Source organism: Oculina patagonica, chromosome 7, assembly GCF_052425735.1.
Source record: "Oculina patagonica isolate OP01 chromosome 7, crgOcupat, whole genome shotgun sequence".
Taxonomy (NCBI): domain Eukaryota; kingdom Metazoa; phylum Cnidaria; class Anthozoa; order Scleractinia; family Oculinidae; genus Oculina; species Oculina patagonica.
The window spans coordinates 2055891-2077373 of record NC_135764.1 but is presented as its reverse complement, the minus strand read 5'-3'; the positions used below and the strand labels follow the sequence as shown (position 1 = coordinate 2077373).

Here is a 21483-nt window from a genome sequence, read left to right as displayed (position 1 = left end):
TGTGCTCACTGACCGTACGTTACAGAACATTGTTTAATGTCATTTCTTATTTTCTTAGGGAGCTGCTGGAGATCCGGGAGAACCGGGACGACCAGGAACACAAGTATGTAAAGGAAATTGTTACACTCCTTGTAAGAAACATCTGGTCAAGTTCACTCAGCTCGCTTTTCTGATTAGTTGATGACGGTTGCATCAGTATGTGCGCGGGAATGAACCTTGGTTCTTTCGTATAAGTTAAGTTAAAAGCTTATATTAGTTGTTAACGTAAAAGACAGCAGACAAATGTTTTGTAATACGCAAAAGAGAAGACAAAATGGGAATTAAAAAGAAAAGACAAAAGCCTAAAACTAATAAATGTATGACAGTCTCATTCCAAACGATAGCCCATGAGAGTGCGAACTAAAGGGACGATTGGTATAAAAGGAAAAAGAGTAGTTAGGCAAGCAATGAACCAAAGATAAACTTGACCTTAGCTCTAATGCCTGATATTAGGCAATAACAGCTAACACCAATTAGTCCCAATTATATTAAATGAGTCCCAATTAAATTGAACAAGTGTTCTTGTTTATCACGTCAGACTATTGACTTCTGAGTGTTTATTTTCTTTTTCAGGGAATGCGTGGACCAAGAGGAAAGCCAGGGAGTCATGGTGAACCTGGGAAGCAGGTTAGAACATATCATTTATTTGCAATGGATTGAGCTTATGTATATAATGTTGTCAGTCTGAGAAAATTACATTTTTATGTTCAGGGGTTAGCTGGCGAGGATGGCCGTCCGGGGAGAGCTGGAAGAGAAGTAAGTAATATCTGAAAAAAATAATTATAAAGCTCTAGAAGATTACACTTAAGCTTGATTTCAGATGTATTTCTCTTAGCATATATTTTCTTGTTTACTTTTGTTAGGGCCCCCGTGGCATGATGGGAATGACAGGCTTCAACGGTCCAAGAGGGTCGCAGGTAGGACTTTGTTCTTCTTTTCCCAGAGGTGACCCATGTGATCTGCATGATTCAATAATTAGGTTACAAGGCATCTTTTTTTTAAACAACATCAACGTTCAATGAAATCCGTAAAAGAGTCAGTTTTTGATGAGACTTTCCTGTTATCAGTGGCATTCATTCAGATATAGAACGGTGAATACCACGTTTTCTGTCCGATATGGTGATGGACATTTTACTGACAAGTGACTGTTTTATCTGCTAGGGCGCGGATGGCCGACCTGGAGCCAGGGGACGTCGCGGACCTCGAGGATCAAAGGTGCTGCAATGAGTTTTATTTTATAGACATTTTAAAAACAGTTTCTGTGTTTCTATCGAGTAGAAGTGGAGGGGAGGTAAAAGAAGAAGATTTTGCTCTGACACTTACTTATACAGAAAATAACTTTACAAAGAAAAAGTGATTTATAATTCTTTTATAACTCGTGAGTTTTTGTCTTTCAAGGGTGATCGTGGACAAAAGGGTCTTCGAGGAATTCCTGGGAGAATCGGACGGCGGGTAAGTCAAGTTTGCACCGGTTGAAACACCAGGGCCCGGTTGTTCAAAGCACGATTAAGCTAATCCAGGATTAGCGTGAAATTTGATTTCAATTTTATATAATTTCGTTGAGGTTTTCTGTTAATATTTTCTGTCCCACAGTTTTGACACGGACCAATCTCAAACTTAACAAAATATTAGCTTTGGGAAACCCTTTAAAACAAGAGAAATTAAAATCTTGATCATCTTTTAATCCTGGGTTAGCGTTAATCGTCTTTCGAACAACCCGGCCCAGATGGGCAACCTTTGAGGGACAAAAGATAAGTCAGGCCAAACTATCTTATCAGTTGTGTTATTCAAGTCCTTTCATATCCGATTGCTGCCTTTGGTTAAGAACGTTCGTCAGATTAAATGGAAACACAGATAAGAAAATGGCTGATCCTGGTCAAGTGGTAATAATGTAAATGTGTGTTTATAGTAGTGCTTATACTGGTAGCGATCACGTGCACAATCTACCTTTCAAAAAAGCCGTAACATTTATGCAATTTTTATGAGGAACAAATGGATTAAAATAGCCAAATATGAACCCTATTTTGCATATATTCTTTACTCTTTCATGTCTCAGGGTCGTCGTGGAAACAGCGGAGAGACTGGTTTCCAAGGAAGCCCCGGATTGCAGGTTGAGAACTTATTTCATGCTAAGAGTTGACTGTTTAACTGTTTGTATGTGTACAGTGACAGTCATGTAGTAGGTGTTTATGCACGTGACATTAATGTTTATCTCTTGTAGGGTCTGCCCGGACGTCAAGGTGCCCCAGGGTACCCTGGCCGTGCGGGGAGAAGGGTGAGTTAACTTAAGTACTACCTAAGATTATTATATTCCTGAGCGTTCCATACCACTTTTTATATTTTACTTCAAAAATGTTTGATAATAGGAATTTATGAGATGATAAGAAAAGACAAAATATGGCCATTGGTGTTGTTTTCTTCATTTTAGCATCCTTTTATTTAACTTTCATGTGCCTCTTTTGTACCATATTGAGGTAATTGACGTTGGTCTTTTATACAGGGGATACGTGGAACACACGGCAAAAATGGAAAAGCAGGAGAAGCGGTTAGTTTTTAAGGTTCAGTGCTGTGTTACTGCGCAACGTTTTGTGTCACTATTGAGATACTTTTACACCTTTGAGACATTTGGAAATGATTTTTACTTCATTCATGTTTGATTTGGTGTTCATTCTTAGGGACCCCGTGGAGCTCCTGGTGAAATTGGACCCCCCGGATCACCGGTAAATATCACAGTACAAGCTTAATGTAGAATCACTGGTTATGAATACAATTCTTGAATACAAAAGACTCTTTCCTAATTTGAAATCACAAGTCTGAACCGTGTTTGTGCTACGCGCCCGCGCACGCGCACGTGTGTGTTTTTTGTTGGGGGGGGGGGGGGGGGTACTTGAGATCCCGTGTAAAAGGCTCGTTTCCTTGATGCGCCGGTTCAACTTTCTATGGAGCATTTTCACTGTAGCATTCTTTCGTAGACTCCCTTTCTTTAAACGCTCAGGCTTTCGTCGATTTGTGATGAAATTGCTCTTTTTATTGGGTTATTTTATTTTTATAACGCACTTTTTTCTCCCTTTTATACTTCATCAGCTTTCCTGTTCAATCATTCCTTGTTCTTCTTTGTATTTTTCAGGGTTATCCAGGACCTTATGGTGAATATGGAACGCACGGTCTTTCTGGAAATCCTGTAAGTAAGCTACGTTTCGCATTTTTTTCCCTTTAAATTTGTCAAGAGCAGGAGAGCTAAACATATGTGATCTGTTACAAAAAATCCAATTCAATTAATGAAAGGGTAAAAAATTCCTAAGTAGCTTGCCGTTCTTCATTTTAAAATATTTCAGCAGTTTGAAATCATATAATTTCTACTTTTTTTTTAAGAGCGAAGAAGCGTTACACCAAGTCTTTTTATTAGACCTGATATCATATTGATTAAAATTTTGTCTCGTTAAGTGAACCGTCGTAACCGGCGGAGTGAGCGCATGGCTGTTCCTGACGTATCGATTTTTTGTAATAGGGTGCCAAGGGAAGCCGAGGGGCTCCAGGAATCAGTGGTTCAGCAGGAAAAGCAGTGAGTATTTCTCAGTGGGGCCACGTGTATACAATTGTTCTTGTTTTAAATCCAACTGAAAAGTCAAGGACGCAACAAGAATTAGTAATAATAGCTATGAATCTAGTAGATCAGTCTAACAATAAAATGACACGGTTTAGAAACGACTATCTTTTAACTCGAGCTTTCAATATCTCCCAGCATTATCGAAAGAAGGACATATTTATAGTTCATTACAGATCCACTGGATTTGAAGTATGGTACATTTTTTTATTTTTCAGGGGTACCAAGGAAGACGGGGACGCGCTGGAAGACTGGGACCGAAAGGAAGACCAGTGAGTAATAGTAACAAAATTTTACAAACATTTGTGGTTTTATCGGAAACGTTTTCATACATGCTCTTCATTTTTGTTGAATTTACTTTCTACAACTCATTTTAAAGAATTTTTAAAATGATGATTAAAAAAGCAAAAATTAAAACGGTAGTTTAAATATCTGAACTTGATAAGCATGAAGTTTTTCAATTATATTTCTAGATCTCCATTTACTCCCAAGATTTATTTTCGCTTGATAAAATGTATCAAACTCGGGGAGTATTTTATTACATTTCCAAACACCTCGAAGTTTGTCAAAAATATTCCGCTGCGCGTCGTATCATTGTGTCTAGAAATGTAATGTCTCTCGTGCTTGATTTATTACATCATTTATTGTATTTTACGATAATTTATTTCTTCGATATTTTCAGGGTGACAAGGGTTATCCAGGTCCCCCCGGATCAAACGGAAAGGACGGACATCCGGTTGGTACATTCATTTTAAAAATCCACTATTCTAATAATAATAATGCTTAGCCGAGTTTAATGTGACCAGATGGTCGATTTTTAACGGTTTCAATGTCTTTTTTTTCCTTGCAGGGAATGGACGGAAGGCCAGGCACTCACGGATACCCAGGGCCGCGTGGTCCCAAGGTGATTTTTTTTACCTTCATTTTATAACTAAATTATATTTATAACTAATGCCACTCCTCTGGAGTAAGCCAAATTCCTTGCATTTCTCGATATTTAGTTAGTTTTATTCTGCTTAGAAAAACGGAGAACGCAGGACACTTTATAAAGAACATATTGGCCTGAAACGCGTAAAGTAGACCTGTATATATGAACCTGGCCACCAAACCACGAAATTCTAATTAAATCCCCTTTAAACAGTTTTTCATTATAGTTACGGTGGCATACTTCATTATGGTTACAACTTTTTTAAGAACTGAAAAAATTATTTGAGCTTCAAAATGCTAAGAGACATACGCAATTTGCGATAGCAAACCATCTAGTAGAGTAGTCCAGTTGCGTTGATCATTCCACCTTGGAGCGGTTTTTGTTAAATGTTATTGTTTGTAATTTAAAGGGAAAAGATGGCGATTCAGGAAAGCACGGAAAGCCAGGGAAAGAAGGCGATATGGGCTTGCAGGGCTCCAGAGGATCCAGAGGCTTACCTGGAATTCCAGGAACTCAGGTGAAGTTCAGTTTAAGTGGCACTGTTATGGGGATTTCATTGCATTTTCCGTTCCCTTGTTCATGCACAAAATGCGCTTAGAACATCAAGATGAAGATATTGCGTGAATTGTTGAAGGAAAAGCAAATTGTGGTAGTTTTAAGCGATTTTCCCAAGGCACAGAGGGAGAATAGACCATATTTGCATTCCCTTGTCTTCTTATATTTTAATGTTGTTGTTTTTAGGGACCTCAAGGACCGCGCGGAGAAACGGGCAAGAAAGGACCCGAAGGAATAAAGGTACGTGTTAAGTTATCCAGTAAGTTCAGGGGCAAAGTTACGCAATCTGCAAGTTGAATGCACCATCAAACAGACAGTGATGACCCCAGTGACACATGCTACTAGAAAAAACAAGTTCCTCCCCTAAAGGTCCTAATAATGTAGTCGGCCCTAAGATCTTTCGCGCACCATTCAAACGCTCTTAACCACTGAGCTACAAGAAGCTTAGGTATTACCTATATGCAAGGACGTGAGGAAACAAAGAACAAATCTTAAGCTTGGTAAATAAGTTATAAGTCCGCCAACTGTGGATCTTACTTAGTGGTTTTTCTTAAGCTCCATTTCAATAAACAATTACTTAATTGAAGGCTAAGATAATTTAGTTATGATCTGTTTCATTAATTAGAAAAAAATATATTTCTTGTTGTCATTTTACTGAATCTGATAAATATGCTACACCAAATCTTTGTTTTATTTCGCCAGGGTACTAAAGGACGACCTGGTGACCGAGGTTCCAAAGGAGAACTTGGTGGACTGGTGAGAGTTTACTATTGCTACTGGTAACCGTTCTGCTACTGCTGCTGCTGCTGCTGCTGCTGCTGCTACTGCTGCTGCTGCTGCTGCTGCTACTGCTACTGCTGCTGCTGCTGCTACTGCTGCTACTGCTGCTACTGCTGCTACTGCTGCTACTGCTGCTGCTGCTGCTGCTACTGCTGCTGCTACTGCTGCTGCTACTGCTGCTGCTACTGCTGCTGCTGCTGCTACTGCTGCTACTGCTGCTACTGCTGCTGCTGCTGCTGCTGCTGCTACTGCTGCTGCTACTGCTGCTACTACTGCTGCTGCTACTGCTGCAGCTGCTACTACTGCTAGATATATTTCCTACGTTCTTTGTAGTAATGGTGCGCTTTTTGTAAATTGAGAATACGAAAAGATTACGAATTGATAAGTACTGAAATAAACGGCTTATAAGTTACACGATGTTCATTGCTAAAATGTCTTAATATATATTTCAGGGATCACAGGGACCCGCGGGAGAAGATGGAGAACTAGGAAGGCCAGGAGCTGCGGTATGCGAACTTAATTCTTATTATAAAGTAGGAAGAGATGTTAGATTTATGTTATATTTTAATGCATGAAAGAAGTTTGATTAATACCTAACAGCTATAATAGAAGATCACAGCACCAGGGCTTAAGCTAAGTAGAGAAGAAAGAAGACGGGAAAATGATAAATGTCGTGTTTCAAGAAGGTATGCAACGATATCTCAACGTTACCTTGTTTCGATATAGAAAGATTATTAAGATCGAAGGAATCACAATCAAGAAGATTCACAAAGCAAATACCGACATATTGAAATACGAAATGGTTGTGAAGCAGTCGTTGTTGATTTTTATTTTTCATATTTTTTTTATTTTATTTTTCAGGGAATGAGAGGTTCACCTGGTTTGCCTGGTAGACCCGGAGCACAGGGACCCGTCGTAAGCAAATCCTTCCTTGCTAACTTTTTGTCTTCGTGTAAGAAGTAGATTTTAAGTTTCCGCTTACGCTTCGACATCCATTTATTTTTTTCAGGGTCCGCAGGGTGATTCTGGACTAGAGGGTAATCCTGGAATTCCTGGCACAAAGGTACCATACTACATATAACAGCCAATTCATCTGATACAGTTGCACTCGATTTGCGAATGATTAACTTTTCTGGAAGTAACATCAGCGACTTTCATTTATCAAAAATTCTAATTGTACGAGTGCGCTTTCTCGGCATGACCAAGATTATATATCTGATTTTCATTTTAGGCCACACCTTCGCTTTTCGCTCTGAAGTGTTCTGCTTAACACTAAAGAATCCTGATTTCTCGAACTTCCAAGAAAAGCGAAAATAGCTTCAAAAAATCGAGATTAAAATTGCAGTGTCCGGCTGGGTAAAGGAAAACGACTGTTGTTCGAGATATTATTGGGAGGTTCGAGAAATTGAGGGATCAATAAATCAGGATTCCACTGTACTTACCTCTTCGGGCGTTCCTTTCACATTTGAGCTCCTTGGGATTCATGATCAAATCAATGATATTTTTTGTGATCTTTCAGGGAGCTAGAGGACTACACGGGAAATCTGGAAAGCCAGGAGAACCTGGCCTACCGGTGAGTTGTTTTGCATTCCAGTTCAACTTAGGCTACGTTTACACGGACACGGTTTCATTTGTAACCGCATCGAAAGCTATGCGCTTACGCCTTTTGTTTACACGGCACCGATCGAGACCACTACTGTAACCGGGTCGTTTTGAAAACGCTGTCAAAAGTGGAGCGTTTTCAAAACGATACGGTTTCGTTGTCGTGTAAACGGTCAAAAACGGCGAAACCGCATCGATTTGAAAACGGCCATGTATTTTGGCACGAACTGGCTGGCTTGCGGAGGGTAAACATGGTGAAACACGCATAGAGAGCAGCGCTTGCTTATACAATCACATTCGAAAACAGTCGGAAAATCGGTAAATAGGCTTCGTGTAAACACTTCGAAACCGTGTCGTTTTCGATGCGGTTTCGAGGTCATGAAACCGTGTCGATTGATAACCGTGTCCGTGTAAACGTAGCCTTAAATGCCATATGGCGGCAGTGATCTTTTCAATACACTTCGTTTTTATAACTGATAAAGAAATAAACTTAACTTACCACAGCTCATAACCGGCGCACTAAAGAAAGGTACCCCGTTCACTTTTCAAACGTAACAGTACCGTGGAAAATAATAAAAAAAATAGCCTCTGCTATGTTATACAGTTATTTCTCTCGGAAATATCTTAAGAATTTTATATAACGATGAACGGTCACGGACGACTTTTAGTGATTACCCTGATGATGACATTAACTCCAAAACATTTTATTCTCCTGGCATTTTCAACGCTTACCCTTCTATGCATATATTCTATTAATAGAATTCTACCAGTACTGACTAATGTAAACCCTGCAATCTGATTGGCTGAGCTATCGTACACTATCAGCCATCAGTGTGTGGTGGCTGAAGTAATATCAAACACGAGAGACAGTGTTTCATCAGGATATCCAAACACCGAGAAGAAAGTTAAAAAAATACAACGCGAGGCGGAGTATTTTTGACGAAATTCAAGGTGTTTGGCCGATGATAGCCGATGAAACACTGTCTCGAGTGTTTGATATATCTTCTAAATCGAAACAAAAACTACGGAGTAAACGGAGAAATGATATCGTAAATATCTATGCTAATTAAGACCGGTATCAAAACCTTTATCGCGGTCATATTTTTTTCTATGAGTTTGAGAAGGTCGTCCACAAAATAAAGAAATTTTTTCGTTTGTCCGAAGTTTCGGAGAAAGTTAAGAAATGTTAACAGATAATTTAATTCCCGAGGAGACTAAAAGATAGAGACTTTCACCGTTACGCGAGATGATGAAATGATGGGAGTGCGTACAAAGCTGCATGCTTATAATGACAATTCAGTCTGCCCGCGATTTCTCTTAAGCGGTAAGCTTAAGGCCCTGGCCAAACAGTAACGCATGTGGACGCAAGTAATTGCGAGTTGAACTTGCGTGCAGATTTGCGTTGGCTGGCCAAACGAATTCCCAAGTTTACTTGCAACTGCCCGCAAGCTGTCAAAAAAGCCATTTCAATGCTACTACGCGCGCTGTAATTCAGCACTTGAAGTAAACAGCAAGACGTGCGTTGACTTGCGTTAGGTAGCAAAACGGTGAAAAATTTGCTTTGACTTGCGTGCGAATGTAATCTCTACCAAAGTGGACGAAAGTCATCGCAAGTCAACGCAAGTGCACGCAAGTCCTGGCCAAACGGAGACGCAAGTGGACACAAGTTGGAAACTTGCGTCTACTTGCGTCTCCGTTTGGCCAGGTCTTAATGCTGCTTTATAATTATGCAGCATGTGATGTATCACGTGTTGTTTTAATTAAGGGAAGAGATGGTCAAGGTGGCTTACCAGGCATTGATGGGCTGGATGGTCCTGTTGTAAGTATGATTTTTCTTCATTGTAAAATGAATCCCTACAACTGGGTAAACTTTAGCATTTGGTACTTGATGCGCGAGCACTAGTGCCTGTGTACCGGCACAAAATGGTGCTGTGTTCACACACTGGGAACCCGGGCCAGGTACTTTCACACTTAGTGCCCGGCCTCAGGTACCTGAGTGCCAGCAAAAAAATAGCGTCATGTTCAGACACAGAAAACCAAAGTGTCCAAGTACCCTTTAGTGCCCGATCACAAGGTCTCGACCTTGTACTCTGGACCGTGCCCGGATTATAGTGCGGGTACTTGAAAAAAAAAATGGTATGTTCACATTAGTGCCAAGCAAGAATCGTACTTGGGCACCATGTCCAGGCAACAAGTGTGAGGAAAGCCTTTGACAAAGTTTACACTTGTTTCCCGGGCACTGGTGCATAAAAGGTGTTGTGTTCAGGCACTGGGAACCCAAGTACTCAAGTACCCCGACTTTCGTTTTCTAGTACAAGGTCAAGACCATGCACTCGGGCACCGTGCTCGAAATTTGTCTTGCTTACAATGTGGCAGTTTACAGACCTACCCAGATAATTTTTGCCTTCTTTAATCTTAAAATTGTTTCATTCCTCAGGGATTCCCTGGACCGCCCGGACCACCCGGAGTGAAAGGGCATGTAGGATTGAATGTAAGTGATATTCAACCAGGGACCAATTATGGCGGAGCAAGTTGTATTTTATTCTCCAGTGTCACAGCAATTTTGCTGGCTGGCTTGATGTGTTGATTTTGGAGCGAATTTTACGCATTTTTGCGCACAGCAATGGGAGATTTGAATAATGAACTGATTTGAATAATGAAATAATAAAGGGTCAGGGTTACTGTACTTAAGTTAACTTTCTCCGACGGCGGAAGTTTTTTTAAAGACAATCTATTCTCAGCTCAGTTTCTCTAGATATCTCACCATCTTTGTGGGCTCAAAAAGTGGTTCGTTCTTTAAGGAAGATATCGTCTCTTCATTTCTCCACTATGATGGCATTTTACCACATTAGGAAAAGAGAACATACCCGACGCAAGCGTATAATCCTGTAATATCCCGGTTTGACCGCTTTAGAACCAGAAAAGAGAATTTAAAAAATCATGATGGCGCGGATTTTTTTATGAATTCTTGTCGATTTGAAACAACAGAAGGATGGAACTACAAAAACTGATAAATTTTTGGCACTTTGACGGTGCTTTTCTTTACCTGTTTAGGGATGGAATGGTATTCTGGGAGCGGTTGGACCTCGTGGGCAAGACGGTGAATTGGTAAGGTGTTAGCTCACATTTAATCGAGAGACAGAACAGGAAAAGTTATTTAACAAAAACTTATTTTAAAAAATTATTGTTTTACTATTTAAGGGTGATCGCGGTCCAGAAGGAGCCAACGGTAAAGACGGAGATCCCGGACTACAGGTTAGTGAATTCTCTTTGATCCTGATCAATGTAGTGTCTTTTTTTTTTAAACGAGAATCAATGTTAACCTGACTCAATGGATATTGGTCAGTTCACTCAGATGCTTAAAGCCTAAATATTAATTAGTATATCCTTTCTTTTGAATCCGGCTATTCGTTATTCCCTTCCATCCCCGAAATTCACAACACATCTTAAGGTGTAGCGCGCTAGCAGGGTCCCCAGTGGGTCTCAATTAAGGAAAAAAGAAAGCTTGCTTCGTCCACGAATTTCTTTTCGCCCTATGCGATAAAAATGCGTGTTCATGTAGAACACACAAAAAAAAAACCGGCGATTTTTTTTTTCTCAATGACAGGGCTTCCCCGGTGAAAGAGGAAAACCAGGACCAGACGGCCGTCCAGGAATATCGGTGAGTTATTCCAATTTTGGGATGGATTCTATCTTAAACAAGAATGACTTATAGAAATATGTATATTTCTTGATCTTGCAATAAACCGTGTAATAGACGTCTTTCGTAGGTAGCTGTGAATAAAGGCTTCACTTTTTATATAAAGACTGTAGCAAGTTAGTCTGATGGTACTTTTATTGCTGCTCAATTTGAGAGATGCTTTAGTTTCTCCCTTGTGTGTAACTCATTTTTCGTGACTTAAAATTGGAAATGAAAAGTGTAGCAAAATATAATTGGAAATTGGAAATTTGCAATCATGCTTGCACGTGCATGAATATGAGAGACATGAGATGCCGCCCTGCTACCGTAAATGCCGCGATTTTTGAAAATCTTGCTTCTGAAGCATTTGTAAAATACAGTTACTTCCAGGCGTCCTTTAACTACTTACAGAGACCAAAAAATAATAAAAACAACATACTGAAGACTCTATCAAAGTTCGACAAAATCAACTGAAGTGTAATTTTTCTTTTAGGGTAGACCTGGAATGGACGGAATAACTGGAGAACCTGGACCTGTTGGAGAGCCGGTAGATTTTCCACCTTTTCTCTTATCAATATAAAATTCTCTTTAATTTAAAAATAATGCATGCAAATAAGAGGATTTGAAGATATAGCATTTACGGTACATTTATTTCATTTGCAGGGAGACCGAGGTAATAATGGATCTGCAGGCGCTCCAGGCAGGCCGGGTGAATTTGGAATGATTGGGGAACCTGGAGAGAGAGGTGAAGCTGGTTACTCGGGTGAACCGGTAAGACAGGACTATATTTAGAGAGGTAGCCACATCAGCTCTAGCTGGTTTTCATGCGGGTCCTCTATCCACTCAGGCATCCACCTGAGGGGCCCAGAGACTTTTTGTTGTTCTATATATTGGATCTTTGTTGGATTTCCTAACAAGTTCATGTACTCTGTAAAGAAGTAAATTTTATTTATCGGTTGTCTTTTATTTTGCTCTCTTTCAGGGTGAAATGGGTCGGGATGGTGAACCAGGAAGAATTGGGTTTAATGGACCAGATGTAAGTTATGGGTATAACGCAAAATGAATTTCGTATTCACAAATATAATGCATATCACAATGTAGCTCATTTAAATAATCATGAAATATAAGAGGAATGTTTCTTGTGTTCCCTTAGTATAAATGACAACCTTTTACCTTTGTGGCCACGAGAGGCCCCCTTTTAGTAGCTTTAATCATTGTCGTACGTTTTAATAACTCTTCTGCGTCGATTTTGCGATTAGGATTTGAAAAGAATAAATTAAAAACTTCTCAAGGTGTTTTATCGGAACAAAACTTACTGGGGACACTCTTCGCTTGCCTAGATGCTTAGTAATCTATCACTAATGTATCGGCACATAAAAAAACAAAACAAATTATTGTTCAATTTCCTCTTCAAAAAGGGCCCTAGGGGAGGACGAGGAGATGATGGAGAAACCGGACCAGACGGACACCAGGTATATACATGGTTAATAAGGACAAAAGTTCCAAATACTGCGTGGCACTGATAAATAAATAAAAGTGATATGAAATTGGTAATAAAGTGCCAAAATTGATTTAAAAAATAAACAATAAAAAAGTTGACTGAGCCGCTGCAGTGCTTCCTTTTCAGCCTGAGATAAGTTGGAAAAGGTTGTTTTCCTCTTAAAATCGATGTTGTTGATTTTTCGACGGCAGAGGTTGATGTAATGGTGTCCAGCTTGTTACCCTGGTGCTGTATTTCGTAAAGGGGTCGTCTTTATCGGCAGCAGAATCAGAAAAGTGAACCTTCAAGCGGAACGAACGTAAGTCCTTTGCTGAGAACGGATCTTTCAGCCTCGCTGAGTCACGGTGGGGCCAAACCACCCCCCAAATGTGCGATTTGTAGTGACTAATTTAGCATTATTTAGCATAACGTTAATTGTATGGGGTATTTCTTCCCCAAAGTTGGCAAGTGAACAGAGGACATCAGGCAAATTATTTTGATCTCATTATTGACATGAAATGTCAAAATATGACGTCACAATTGATGACGTCATATCATACTCTTGATTTAAAGTTTTTAATTTACACAATTTGTTTAGTGCTTTCGAAAGAGCACATCAAGAGGAGTTAAAAACTGAAAACCGTTTGTTGATATCATAAAAATTCGATGAGATATGACATTCTGAACTTTGAAAAATGCTTGGCCAAAAAATGGGGACCCCCCCTTGGGTAATTTTGCCAAATTTGAGCTGTTTCTTGGTGCCCACGATTCTACTTATGCTGCAGATTGGATGTCTTACATGACTAGAATACGAATAACAAAAAAACTCTGAATAAAAAGTTTTCCTACCAGTGTTAGTAACTCAAAACCAGTTTTGTGACGTCATAATCGTGACGTCATCAATATTTTTGAGTGCTTATAGTAGCGTTTTACAGCCAAAAACTAAAAATCTAAAATGATACGATTTTTGGTAACACCTAGCATTCTATTTTGCCAAATTATTAGATTTTATTGATAAAAATTGAAAAAAATAAATCAAAGGGATTGATTTTAGAAGAAAAGTATGGTTCCGGGGGGGACTTTGAAATTTCTTTAAATTGCCATAACTCGAGAAATATTTGTTGTAGCGAGAAGCGGTTTTCGGTGTTTAACTCCTCTAGCCAAGCCCTTTCAAACCACATAACTTTCACTTCGAAATTAGAGAACTTCCCTAACACGTTTTTGTGACGTCATTAATTATGACGTCATAATTTGACTTTTTGTGTCAATTGTAACAATAGATTGAATTAGATAACAACCCAAGTCCATCTGCCAAGTTTGGTCAAAAACCATAGAAAATAAGCAAAGTTAGTCTAAATGACCCTTTTTGGGGTCGTTTGGCCCCACCGTGGTTCCATGTCAGAGGAAATAGTTACAACAGGCTTACGTTTTGTATTGTTATCCTGGACGCCATGGTTGGTTGACGATTCAGTACTTGGAGTGTAACTTAGCGCTTCAAGTTTTGGCACTTTATTACCAATTTTATTTCACCATGCAGGTATATACTACTTTACTTTAAATTTCGTAGAAACGTTTTGACGCTCTTATCAATAAAGGCAGACGACTTTGACAGTGACGACGACGAAGACAACAATGATGATAATGATGATGATGATGATGATGATGATGATGATGATGACGATGATGATGATGATGATAATGATAAGATGACTTTGGTGGCGACGATAAAGATAATGACAGCGCCGATATTAATTATAATAATGCCTAGCTTTTCGCAGTTATGTGTTAACATCCTTTTATTATTGTTTCGCATGTTTAGGGAGATCGAGGATATCCAGGAACCCCGGGAACGCCTGGTCTGCCAGGAGAAATGGTAATTTACGGTAAATTAAAGCAGCTGATCGTGGCTTGTTAGCACGATCATAATAAACTATAACTAACTTTATTTTTTTTTGTCATGAAGATGGTCGAACATCATTTAAAGATAACGTATCACCATCCGGCCAACTATGGCTGGCTTTAGGAGCAAATTAACAGAGTAAAGTATTTACCCAAGCAGGTGTAGGTTTATATAGAGATAACTACATGTTGGGCTTTTACCAAACTTGAAAAGTTATATAACAATTTATCAAAATGCTACGGCAGAAGAATTAGTTGGAATTCGTTCTTTATGAGTAGGAATTCTTGTTGAGGTTAAAGGTTTCAAACAACAACGACCACCTTAATTCGTCTTCAGCTAGGCGTATAATGGCTCTATGTCACAAGTAAAACATCTTTCAATTAAAACATGTTTAATGATCTCATTCTTGATGTGACACTGAACAGCACATACAATTGCTATTAAATAATCAAGGTGCACAAGGAGTACAAGTAAAGGGTTTTAGTGCCATCGGCGTTACTAGCAAATAGCCTGAAGGTTCTTTGGAAGAAAGGGTCACGTTTAACCAGTAACGAATTTACGATTTGTAACTAATAGTGCCATAATTTGCAGGGAATGGCAGGAGAGACTGGGCGCCCTGGATCGAGAGGTCCCTTTGGACCCAAGGTGAGTGATGCTGACAAGAGGCTTTTGATTGGTCTTCGTAAAAATCAACCAAGGCAGAGGAACCAACTATTCATCCTTGTTGATAGGGCCTGAGATGGCCGGCAGGAATATTGCTGATATTATTTGTTGCTGATTAGTCTTCCAACAGACATCTCTTCCGTGTACCTGTGGCCTACCGAAGGAAGACATTGTTTTTATTGCGCTAAGTGCTTACAGTGAATAAGTACATATCCGGGCCATGATTATACCAGAAGTAACCTTTTCTCGTGGTCAAATGTCGAATGGGTTCTTTGCAGCTTACGGTCACATGGTACAAAATTATTATTTTTAAGTCTGCGGGTACGTTTTGAATTATGGGGATACTTTTGGTGAATTATGGTGTGTCTGTCATCGTCTAGTTAGCTTAAAACTGTACGTTTACTAACAAAAATACCTGTGTTGTATAGTTGTTTATTTTATTTTATTTTTTCATAGGGGGTAATGGGACCTCAAGGACCACCGGGCCGTCCCGGATACCCTGGGGAGGAGGTGAGACGAGACTGCTTTTAACAGGACTTGTTTTGTATGCCATTACTTCTCTGCTGTTCCTTTTTTTGTTGTGTGTTATTCATTTACAGTAGAATCCTGATTTCTTGAATCTCCAGTGGAACGTAAATTGCTTCGAGAAATCGTTAGGTTGGAGAAATCGGTGGTAAAATTACAGGGAAGTACTATCCAAGGGAAACGAAAATTGGTTCGAGAAATCGCTGGTAAAATTACAGGGAAGTACTATCCAAGGGAAACGAAAATTGGTTCGAGAAATCGCTGGTAAAATTACAGGGAAGTACTATCCAAGGGAAACGAAAATTGGTTCGAGAAATCGCTGGTAAAATTACAGGGAAGTACTATCCAAGGGAAACGAAAATTGGTTCGAGAAATCGCTGGTAAAATTACAGGGAAGTACTATCCAAGGGAAACGAAAAAATTGGCTCGAAAATCGGGAGTTAAGAGAAACCGAGGGTTCGAGAAATCGGGATTCTTTTGTGTATCGTTTTATTTTCGTTTTTAATTTTAACCAATAAATAGAAATAACAGTTATTTAACCGGAATGGCCAATGTATTCATTTTGTTGCAATGCTTTTAATATAACAAGGGTCCATTTTCGCTTGCAGGGTTTCATAGGCTCTCCTGGGGAATTTGGTAAACCGGTGAGTATGTTGCAACCACTATTGCAGTTTTAACTATTCGATTATAGTTAATTGATTTATACATTCTAAGGATAGGTCTTTTTATATTCTTAGTTTTTGTTTTAATGCAAAGGATAAGGTGTACGCTATTAGCCCACTTTTGTGTCTAGCGCGGCGCGAAGCTGTTTATATATTGAGTCTTGTTCTTTAGAAGTTCATAATTATGAATATCAGATGATTTAAGAGGCTGTATCTGTAATACTGGTCTGCCCGATCTGGCTTGTTAAATAGATTTCGCTCTTTTCTTGTGTGTTGCAAGACTTTCATGTACTTATACTAAAAACACAATTCACTTTACCGGATCATTAATTTTTTTCGAGTTTTTAAGGATTTTCGGTTCACCCGAACGAGCACTTGTAACGACCGCTGTCAAGGCTTAAATTTACCACAACTTTGAAAATTAATTAAAAAAGAACTAACAACTTCTGTACCAAACAAACACCACAGCCTGTTAAATTATGTCTGTTTAATTTATCACACCAACTTTCACGAACATTGAGCTCGAATCAAGCTAGCAGCAAAACATTAACGACACCCCTATCACACACCTTGATGAAACACTTGAAAACGGCTCAGATTCAAACTTTATTTTTGAAAAAGTGAGGCGGTCTACTTCAATCAAACCAACGCAACCGAAAAGTAGATGTAATAGAAAATGTTCCTATCGAAAAAAACCTTCTGGTATCGTCTTAATGAAATATTTACAGCTGTGTAAACTTGCCCAATTTCGAAGATCTTCATGTTTGCAGCCATTTTGAGGGACTCGTCAAGACGAGGAGTTTCATCAACTGGCCTCGCAAACATACCTAACACCATCAGAAAGAAACAAAGATTAGATGTAAATGCATTGCAGTTCAACTGAAAGAGAATAAATCGTGTTTAAAAATGGAAGGTGCTGAAGGTGCTACTTTTATGGGTGCTGTATTATGCACTTAATTTATACACACTGTTATATCTTATTTGTTTTTACCTTCAGGGAGCAAGAGGTCCCTCGGTAAGTAAACACTTCTCGATATTACTTATTGTTTTTGTGTCCAAGTGTCACATAAGGCCTCTACAAAGCGCTTTCGTTCCTCTCTGTTAGCCGCTGTTCTTCGTACCTCGCTCCAAGATTTCCAGTCCATTTTGTTCCTTTCTTTCTTCACTGTACACCCTAGGCTTAATTCTGAGATTGTTAATGCCAACCTAAAGAGCATATCTTGACTAATTCGATTCAGAGGTTTTTTGCTGTGATCTTGTACATGTCTGAGATGTGATCACGTGACAATGCAGGACTCATGCAGCCGTACTGATGCTGGATCATTATTTTATGAATCACTTATAAGCAGATTCCGGACATGCCGGCAGCGATCAAACTGACCACTTCAATATTAACTTAAGATGAAACCAGTTAGCTTGATCACTGCTGGCGTTGACCGTGTTGAGTACGTAAACTCATCGCGGATAGAGAACATTAGGTTTTATACTATTTTATCAAACAAATATAAAGATTGCACTCTCAGCATTTATTGCGGATAAAAGTACCGTAAGCATGCATTTCTTTAACTTAAATAAAACATATAGGGAGAGTGAAAACACGGCTTACTGGACAGTGTGAACATTTTATTTTCTCCATCGTTTTAGGGATTTGACGGATTACCGGTAAGTTATAACTAAATGCAATTTAATAATTGTTCCATTTTGAAACATAATATTAATCAGCCATTGTTTTTCTTGATTTTCATGTGATCTGTACCGTCGTTTATTTTCATTGAATGCATGCATATATTGTTTGTGTTCTACACAGGGTCCTCCAGGCCCACCGGGACCACCAGGCGAAAAGGTATGTCAAGTCAGCAGGAGGGCATTTTGCGTGCGCATGCGTGCAACCGCTGTACAAAGACCGCGTGATCTTGGGAATAAAAATGGCGCGGAAGATTCAAACTTTGTTTTTTGTACTGTTTATCGTCACATAATTTAATATAGACGTAAATTTCGCTAAGAAAAAGTTTTTTGTGTGTGGCAAGGCTCTTATAAAGCAGATTTTCTGGCCTGCTTCGGGATCGTTGTTGCAAATAATGGGGAAATATGTGGGACAGGTAGGAAAGCCTTCACCGACAAAAATCAAACAGGCCGTAAAAAGAGGAAAACATTTATCCGTGCGCTGGAGTGTGATATATTAGGATCAAAACTTCACATCAAATCAATTGCTGTAATACAGGCAGAGTGCGAGCAATATTATAGCTTGTCGAGAGATTTTTTGCCTAAAGGGACGGCCACCAAAAAAAGGGTTTTCCCTGAGGGGAACGACATGTTTGGGTGTTCTGCACATGATAATGCAGCTCACTGATGACTCCAAAGCAAAGCCAACTTGCCCTTTGACTGGCAAACAGGGTTTCCTGGAACAAGAACTGCAATTCTTTAAAACACTTTTATGCGACACAGAAGTAAAACAGCTGTTATAACAGAATGAACATCAAACTTAAAGAAATAAACGTTGAATGAAAAATTGAAAATAACATTGTTTATAGTTAAAAATTATTTCTTAAGACATTTTATGCAGCAGTTATTAGAACGTTTCTGAAAAATATATATATCGCTTGTTCGTTTCATGCTATTTTTTGACTGGTGATCAAGGCTAGATTTTGATAAAGGAGCCAAAAATGTACTAATTAACATAGTAAAATGTAAACAAATAGTCTACCAGCAAAGAATTACCATAACACTTTAAAATTAAGACCGATCGCAGTAATTCTTTTCTTGCTCAACAGAATAATTGTGGTATCATCGAAATGTGAAGTTATTTTGACCAATGCTCACGTTTAAGGAAATAATCACAAACGATAGTTTCTCTGTTAGGATAAACCAGCGAGAACGTACGTTAAAGAAAGCTAAAAATTTCCACAATTGACCATTTTTTAACGCTACCTTCGCAGCATTAGACGATAGTTTAAGTACTTCAGGCTCCATATATCATCGGTAGACGCTGGAGATCAAGGCTAGATTTTGAGATTTTTGCATTGTGAGAACGACTAAATTGTAGTTTTATGACAAATCTGAACAAAATCATGACCACTCGCTCAAACCCGGGATACTTGATTATAACATCGTATAGTTAAAACTGCTGTTTTATACTTTAGTACTAAGAAGCCGTAGCGCTTTGTCCGTTTAGATCATCCGGCTATTAAAAACATGGGCAAGGTATTTAGGTTCTCGACATTCGGTCGCCATTTTGTCCACGTGCAATGGGTTAATACACATAGCCAAAGTCGATCAGATAAACAGCACGCCGACACCAAACTTTGCTTGTTGTTGTCAAAAGATAAAGCAAGGACTCTTAGTATTGTATACAGCAAGTAAAACTTAAAACACGTTTCATTTTGAGCTAGAAATTAGGCCATAAATTGTGGAAAATATGTAAACAATCGATAGCAGAACTTCTCTGTCGTGCACACTAGTCCATATCGACGCATGCGCACGCAAAATGCCCTCCTGCTTGTCAAGTCTATCATCTATCTCTGTCTTTTCCATGAACACAGCACTGCGATTTTAGCCAGCCCTTGATCCCGGGCTGATCGATCCGGAGTCCGACGCTCTAACCATAAGGCCACGCATCCTCCACCCTGCCCTCGTCCCGTCATTGTCACATCATCGTCTTTATACATACCTTTATTAATAGTGCGCCATACCGTTGTCACGCAAAGATTGATCTATTAAAGGTTTTGTCTTTTAACAACTTTTTGGGTAGGTTCTGATTCATTCGAGCAATCAAACTCCAAGAAATATGGAGGAGGAGCTGAACAAATCAATCAGAAAGCTGCCAAAAGGTTGTTGAGTGCCTGGGAAGGAACAGGGTGCATGCCCTAGCTCTCTATCTTAACTCGCTGGAAAGAGAAAACTTATTTAACCAAACCTTTCTTATACAAAACCTATGTAACAACGCCGTAATCAAATTTACCTTGTCCTTTTATCCGCAGGGTCCCCCAGGAACTCACATCTATCGACCGGTAGGTTAATAAAGAAAAAGGCAAGTTGATCTAAACAAAGAGATGACCTAATATAAAGAAGCTATTCAACAAGACATGTTTTGAGTAAACTTCATTCGAAAGAAAATCCACAACTGTGGTTAACTAAGATAGATAAACATCGCTCGGGGTATTAAGTTTGGGAAAGATTGGAAACGGATCATAAGAACGAAGTATTTTTTTTGTTTCGCTGTGGTGACTAAGGAGCGTACTGAGTTCAGCTGTAAATGTTGTTTTGTGCACTTATGGGGAACATTAATAACAAATAATAAAAAAGGTCTTATTATTTTGCCACTTTTATCCTCTCCAATATTTTTTAGCCGGCAAACATCGGAAGTGACAACAAAGGCCCATCCAAAAGACTTTACTCCAGCAACCAGGTAACAAACCGACTTCATTTACCATTTATTTTATCACTTAGTTTAACTGAATTCCGTAGTGACTTGAACGTTAGCCCTTCTTCAGAGCAGTTGATATTTCAACTCTGAAACGTTCAGCTGTTGAAGTCTAAAACAGGGTCGTAACCAGGTATATTTTTTCATCGCTGATCCCAAATTTTAGCTCTAAATTTTGATTCCTGATCCCAAAAATGTGGCAACATTTGATCCCTGATTCCATTTTGTTCCCATCTGATTGGCCGATCCGGATCCCATGACTTGTGACCCGGGATCCCGGGTCTATGATCCCGATCCCGAGGCTGTGATCCCGATCCCAAGGCTGTGATCCCTGATCCCATATACCTGGTTACGACTCTGCTAAAAGGGGCATAAAAATTGAGCTCATCAGCAAAGCGTTTTCATTTGCTCGCAAAAGCAGCACTTTTCTTTCTAAAATTGACTTATCGTCGTAACCAAATGATCTTTAATAGTACGCTTCCTTTAATTGTTGAAAAGAACTGTTGTACTTTTTATTATTGTACTTTTAAATTATAGGGAAATAACAAAGATATTAACACTGCTGAACACCAGCTTGACTTTGAGGTCAGTAATATATAAAGCTTTATGTTTCCATGTAATTCAATCTGTAGCCAGTACATCATAA

At 39.1% G+C, this 21483-nt stretch overlaps 1 protein-coding gene across 2 annotated transcripts in view; it reads left to right on the top strand.

Annotated features, from left to right (window-relative positions):
* LOC144661312 (uncharacterized) overlaps nucleotides 1-21483 on the top strand; it is a 52440-nt gene that overhangs the window by 25879 nt on the left and 5078 nt on the right. The window contains exons 26-66 of one of the 2 annotated variants that reach the window (XM_078522030.1): nucleotides 59-103; nucleotides 613-666; nucleotides 751-795; nucleotides 903-956; nucleotides 1201-1254; nucleotides 1438-1491; nucleotides 2096-2149; nucleotides 2261-2314; nucleotides 2540-2584; nucleotides 2715-2759; nucleotides 3167-3220; nucleotides 3548-3601; nucleotides 3862-3915; nucleotides 4326-4379; nucleotides 4494-4547; nucleotides 4981-5088; nucleotides 5313-5366; nucleotides 5829-5882; nucleotides 6359-6412; nucleotides 6768-6821; nucleotides 6916-6969; nucleotides 7426-7479; nucleotides 9274-9327; nucleotides 9946-9999; nucleotides 10563-10616; nucleotides 10710-10763; nucleotides 11116-11169; nucleotides 11681-11734; nucleotides 11851-11958; nucleotides 12170-12223; nucleotides 12606-12659; nucleotides 14487-14540; nucleotides 15159-15212; nucleotides 15687-15740; nucleotides 16364-16399; nucleotides 17415-17432; nucleotides 18062-18079; nucleotides 18225-18260; nucleotides 20395-20424; nucleotides 20763-20822; nucleotides 21375-21422. In XM_078522030.1, coding sequence (XP_078378156.1) covers nucleotides 59-103; nucleotides 613-666; nucleotides 751-795; nucleotides 903-956; nucleotides 1201-1254; nucleotides 1438-1491; nucleotides 2096-2149; nucleotides 2261-2314; nucleotides 2540-2584; nucleotides 2715-2759; nucleotides 3167-3220; nucleotides 3548-3601; nucleotides 3862-3915; nucleotides 4326-4379; nucleotides 4494-4547; nucleotides 4981-5088; nucleotides 5313-5366; nucleotides 5829-5882; nucleotides 6359-6412; nucleotides 6768-6821; nucleotides 6916-6969; nucleotides 7426-7479; nucleotides 9274-9327; nucleotides 9946-9999; nucleotides 10563-10616; nucleotides 10710-10763; nucleotides 11116-11169; nucleotides 11681-11734; nucleotides 11851-11958; nucleotides 12170-12223; nucleotides 12606-12659; nucleotides 14487-14540; nucleotides 15159-15212; nucleotides 15687-15740; nucleotides 16364-16399; nucleotides 17415-17432; nucleotides 18062-18079; nucleotides 18225-18260; nucleotides 20395-20424; nucleotides 20763-20822; nucleotides 21375-21422 — 2154 coding nt within the window. Of the gene's footprint in view, nucleotides 1-58; nucleotides 104-612; nucleotides 667-750; nucleotides 796-902; nucleotides 957-1200; nucleotides 1255-1437; nucleotides 1492-2095; nucleotides 2150-2260; nucleotides 2315-2539; nucleotides 2585-2714; nucleotides 2760-3166; nucleotides 3221-3547; nucleotides 3602-3861; nucleotides 3916-4325; nucleotides 4380-4493; nucleotides 4548-4980; nucleotides 5089-5312; nucleotides 5367-5828; nucleotides 5883-6358; nucleotides 6413-6767; nucleotides 6822-6915; nucleotides 6970-7425; nucleotides 7480-9273; nucleotides 9328-9945; nucleotides 10000-10562; nucleotides 10617-10709; nucleotides 10764-11115; nucleotides 11170-11680; nucleotides 11735-11850; nucleotides 11959-12169; nucleotides 12224-12605; nucleotides 12660-14486; nucleotides 14541-15158; nucleotides 15213-15686; nucleotides 15741-16363; nucleotides 16400-17414; nucleotides 17433-18001; nucleotides 18080-18224; nucleotides 18261-20394; nucleotides 20425-20762; nucleotides 20823-21374; nucleotides 21423-21483 lie in introns of those variants that run through there. The other variant, XM_078522031.1, reaches the window with a different exon arrangement.